This window comes from Capricornis sumatraensis, chromosome X (genome assembly GCF_032405125.1).
Source record: "Capricornis sumatraensis isolate serow.1 chromosome X, serow.2, whole genome shotgun sequence".
NCBI lineage: Eukaryota > Metazoa > Chordata > Mammalia > Artiodactyla > Bovidae > Capricornis > Capricornis sumatraensis.
The window spans coordinates 30496806-30502339 of NC_091092.1; the positions used below are offsets into that span (position 1 = coordinate 30496806).

The 5534-nt window shown below is 41.3% G+C and overlaps 1 protein-coding gene across 1 annotated transcript; it reads left to right on the forward strand.

Annotated features, from left to right (window-relative positions):
- Window positions 1-3711: 3711 nt before the first annotated feature.
- On the forward strand, window positions 3712-4845 carry ACTRT1 (actin related protein T1). Its single transcript, XM_068962951.1, has one exon. The coding sequence runs from the start codon at window positions 3712-3714 to the stop codon at window positions 4843-4845; it is 1134 nt and encodes a 377-aa protein (XP_068819052.1).
- The last annotated feature ends 689 nt before the right edge of the window (window positions 4846-5534 follow it).

The following is a 5534-nucleotide window of genomic DNA, read 5'->3' on the forward strand; positions in this document are numbered from 1 at the left end:
TCATCTGTCACTGTGTTAGCCTTCTCTGTTTACCCAGAGGGTTGTGTTGCTGCATCTAGACTTTAATCTCTCTGTGTTAAGAATGATATCCACTACCTTTTAACAGATAAATTAGCATTCCTTCAGAACATCTTAGGAAAACATGACTAAATGCTCTAGGATTATTGTTTTTTTGCAATATTTTATTTTATTTTATTAAAATATAAATTTATTTATTTTAACTGGAGGTTAATTACTTTACAATATTGTATTGGTTTTGCCATATATCAACATGTATCCACCACAGGTATACACGTGTTCCCCATCCTGAACCCCCCTCCCCCCTCCCTCCCCATACCATCCCTCTGGGTCGTCCCAGTGCACCAGCCCCAAGCATCCAGTATCATAATCTCTTCCCAACGGTTTTCAGTGTACTTTGCCTAGATCCATCAGAGGAACCCCTATCAATGGCAGCTATAGACTTGCAAAATGTATTTCTTAAGTGATAAAGACTTGAAAGTCAAAATAACTCCTTCATCCATGGCCTTCAGAATGGATATTATGTTAGCAGGTATGAAAACAACATTAATCCTGTTGTACATATCCATCAGAGATCTTGGGTGACCAGGTGCTGTAATATCCATGAACTTTAATATTTTTTAAGGTTTTTTTTTTTTTTTTCTGAGCAGTAGATCTCAATGGTGGGCTTAAAATATTCAGTAAACCATGTTGTAAACAGATGTGCTGTCACTCAGATTTTGTTGTTTCATAGAGCACAGGCAGAGTGGATTTAGCGTAATTCTTAAGGGCCTTGGAATTTTCTAAACGGTAAATGAGCTTTAGCTTCAACTTAAAGTCACCAGCTGCATTGCTGCTGCTGCTGCTGCTAAGTCGCTTCAGTAATGACTCTGTGTGACCCCATAGACAGCAGCCCACCAGGCTCCTCTGCGCCTGGAATTCTCCAGCAAGGATACTGAAGTGGGTTGCCATTTCCTTCTCCAATGCATGCATGCATGCTAAGTCACTTCAGCTGTGTCCAACTCTGTGTGACCCCATGGACAGCAGCCCAGCAGGCTCCTCTGTCCACGGAATTCTCTAGGCAAGAATACTGGAGTGGGTTGCCATTTCCTTTTCTGCACCAGCTGCATTAACCCCTAACAAAAGAATCAGTTTGTATTTTCAAACTTTAAAACTAGCACTGACTTCTCTCTTGCTATGAGAGTCCTAGCTGACGTCTTCTGATTGAAGGCTGTTTTACCTCCATTGAAAATCGACTAAAATGATTCTTAGTATAGCTACCTTCATCATCTTAGCTAGGTATTCTATATAACTTGCTGCAGGTTCTGTATCAGCACTTGCTGCTTCACCTGTACTTTGTCGTGATGGAGATGGCCTCTTTCCTTAAATCTTATGAGCACTTTTCTATTTCCTTCAAGAATTTTTCCTTAGCATTCAAAACTTGGCTGTTTGGTGCCAGAGGCCTAACTTTCAGCCTATCCCAGCTTTTGGCATACTTTCCTCACTGAACTTAATAATTTCTAGCTTTTGATTTCAAGTGAGAGTTGTGTGACTCTTCCAATCACTTGAACACTTAGAGGTTATTGTATGGTTATTTTTAAAAATAATTTTATTTATTTATTTTGGCTGCACACAGTCTTCATTGCTACACACAGGCTTTCTCTAGTTGTGGCAAGTGGGGGCTACTCTTTAATTGCAGTGTGCAGGTTTCTCATTGCAGTGGCTTCTCTTGTTATGGAGCATAGAGTCTAGGGCACATAGGCTTCAGTAATTACAGCACTTGGGCTCAGTAGTCATTACTTCCCAGGTTCTAGAACACAGGCTCAGTAGTTGTGGTGCACAGGCTTATTTGCTCTTTGGCATGTAGGATCTTCCCGGATCAGGGATCAAACCCGAGTCTCCTACATTTGCAGGTGGATTCTTTAGCACCGAGTCATCAGGGAAGCCCCATTGTATGGTTATTAGTTGACCTAGTTTCAATATTTTTGTGTTCCAGGAATTGAGAGGCTCCAGGAAAGGTCAAGAGATCAGTGAATGACTGGTCAGTGTAGTGGTCAAAATATATACATTTTGTAGTTTTTCCTTCTTATAAGGACTTGATTTGTGGTTGTGGTACATCCCCAAAATTATAAGAGTAACATCAAAGAACACTGATCACGGATCACCATAGCAAATGTATATTAAGTACACCTCAAAGAAGCTGAAAAAAAGAAGAGTTGATGTTTCTATTCTTCAGGATTTTTTCAGAAAAACAAAACCAATAGAATAGAATAGACATATAGCTTAAAAAGATATTTATTCATGCTTTTTTGTATACTAAGAAGTCCCATCAACTGCCAGCTGTAACCTGGAAGCCTAGAAATGCTGGTGATACAGTTCTAGCCCAAACTTGAATATCTGATAAATAGGGTATTCAATGGTGCAAATTATGAGTCAAGTCTGAAGACCCATGAAACAAGAATACCCATCATGTCAGATGTCAAAAGATGGGTATCCCAGAGACACCAAGAGCAAATTTGTCTTTGCTCTGTCTTTTTGTTCTATTCAGGGCTTTCAGCAATTTGAATAATACCCACTTTCATTAATAAGGCTACACTTTACTCAATCTAACAATTCAAATGCTAATTTCTACTAGAAACACCTTTATGGACACACTCAGAAATAATGTTCTATAAGATACCCAGCCATTTCTTAGCCAAGTCAAGTAGACGCATAAATTAAACCATGATAGTATTGCAGTCTTGAGTGAAATTTATAGGGCAGGATAAGAGGCTAAAAACTAAAGAAGATTTCCTACATTACAGTATTGAGGCAGAATTCCTACTTCTCCCATAAACTTCAGTTTTTGCTCTAAATGCCTTTTGTTTGGATGGAGCTAACCCATCTTATGGATATTAATCTCCGTTATTTAAGCCAACTGATTTTAAATCTTAATCACATATACAAAATACTTTCATAATAACGTACAGACTATTGTTTGACCAAACAACTGGGCACAATAGCTCAGCCAAGTTGACAAATAAAATGATTCATCTCAGTCTGTATTTTTTTTTTAAAGAAGAAGATTTTACATCAATAGCCTAACCTTCAAACTTAACATACAGGTAAAAGAAGAGCAAACTGAAGCAAGCAAAATGAATAAAGCTATTTCTAAAAAACAGTACAGATATGATTGAAATAGAGAATAGAAAAAAATGGAGGAATCAATTAAACCAAATGCCAATTTTCTTAAAAATTTCAAAAAAAGGAGATATTGCTACCAACCTTTCAGAAATAAGATGGGATTACAAATAAACACTGTGGGGAAAAAGGCTAGGCATTTGCTTCATGTTCAGACTTATAAAAGAGGTTCGGAGGTATGGTTTGCCTTCCTCTGTTTCAAGTCTCACCAAGCTAGGAGCACTGGTGGCTCAGAGACCCCACCCCTTTAACACCCTCTGATGCTCTTTGAGAACAATTGTTGCCTTGGTTACATTATTACATAGGGAGCAGTCATCACTGAAATTGCCACAGCAGGCCTTGCACTGCCTCAAAAAGGATAAGATTCGTGGGTTGCGGATGGGGATAGGGGACAGACTGCTAGCTCTGCTTCAGTGAAAACCTGAGAGCTTTGGAATCCTGTGGCTGATAAACTTCCAAAGGTACATGTTATCTCACAAAAGTGGCCGTGTTCTTTCTTTACTTTGGTGAAGGTCAGAAGAACATCCTGCAGACATGTTTAACCCATACACATTAGATACTCCAGCTGTAATTTTTGACAACGGATCAGGACTCTGCAAAGTAGGTATGTCTGGAGAGACTGGGCCCCGTCATGTCATCAGTTCTGTTGTGGGGCACCCTAAATTCAACATGGCTTTACCAGAAGCCAATCAGAAAAATTATGTTGTGGGAGAAAAAGCCCTGTTCAAGTATGAGGCCTTGCAGTTGCACTACCCCATTGAACGTGGACTGGTAACAAGATGGGATGACATGGAGAAACTCTGGAAGTATCTTTTTGAGTGGGAATTGGGAGTAAAACCCTGTCAACGACCTGTGCTCATGACTGAGCCCTCCTTGAACCCAAGAGAGACTCGTGAGAAGACAACAGAGGTGATGTTTGAGACCTTCAATGTGCCTGCCTTCTACCTGTCCAACCACGCGGTCGTAGCACTCTATGCCTCTGCCTCTGTCACGGGCCTAGTGGTGGACAGTGGGGATGGGATCACTTGCACTGTCCCCATCTTTGAGGGTTACTCCCTGCCTCATGCTGTCACCAAGCTCTATGTGGCAGGCAGGGACATCACAGAGCACCTCACCCGACTCCTCCTGGCTAGTGGGTGTAATTACCCTTGCATACTCAACAAGGCCTTAGTGGATGACATAAAAGAGTCACTCTACTATGTTGCCTTGGAACCAGAGAAAGAACTCTGTAAAAAGCCAGAGGAGATCATGAAAGAATACAAGCTACCAGATGGGAATGTTATCCACCTTGGGGACCAGCTGTACCAGGTACCTGAGATTCTTTTTGCACCTGACCACCTAGGTGTCCACAACCCAGGACTATCAAAAATGGTCTCCAGCAGCATTATGAAGTGTGACACTGATATCCAGAAGAATCTTTTTGCAGAAATTGTTCTGTCTGGGGGAACCACTCTCTTCCCTGGGCTTGAGAAAAGACTTATGAAGGAACTAGAACAGCTGGCCTTCAGAGGCACTCCCATCAAGATCACTGCTTCTCCTGATAGATGTTTCTCTGCGTGGATTGGTGCTTCCATTGTGACTTCTCTGAGCAGTTTCAAGCAAATGTGGATCACTTCTGCAGACTTCATGGAGTTTGGGGCATGTGTTGTCCAGAGAAGATGCTTTTAAAGGATTCAGAGCACAGGGGACAGCTTAAATTGCCAGATCACAGGAGTACTGGTGGAAGGTGACATCTTCCCTTAGAGCTTCAGCACGTATTCAATAAAAGTGATATGGCATTTTGGGTTTTGGTTCATTTTTGATAGCATAAGAGTAATTTTTGATCTAGGTACCGATTCTTTTTAAGTGATTCTAGTCTACCCTTCCCCGTCCCAGGGACCTATTCAGTTGTTTCCTCCTGATAAAGCCTTGGGTTATGTGTTACAGCTGGGTTCACTTGCAGGTTCTGTAGTGAAAGCAGGTGAGCCTCAATGCCTAGTAGCTTTATTCAGTATGATCCCTAGAATCTCCATTTTAATCAAGTGTCTTAGATATTTCTGATAGGTCCAGTGCTAAGTAAAGACAGAATTACAAGAGAACATGTGGGGAAGGAGGGGAATTAAGTAGAAGGAATGCTACTCAGCTCTTAGGGCTCAAGTGACCCTTTCAGTCAACTGGTTCTTAATTAGCACAATACAAGTCTGTACTGTTAGGCAGGCTTCCTTGGTGGCTCAGACAGTAAAGAATAAGCCTTTAATGAGGGAGACCTGGGTTCAATCCCTGGTTTGGGAAGATCCCCTGGAGAAGGGAATGGCTACCCACTTCAGTATTCTTGCCTGGAGACGTCCATAGGCAGAGGAACCTAGTGGGCTACAGTC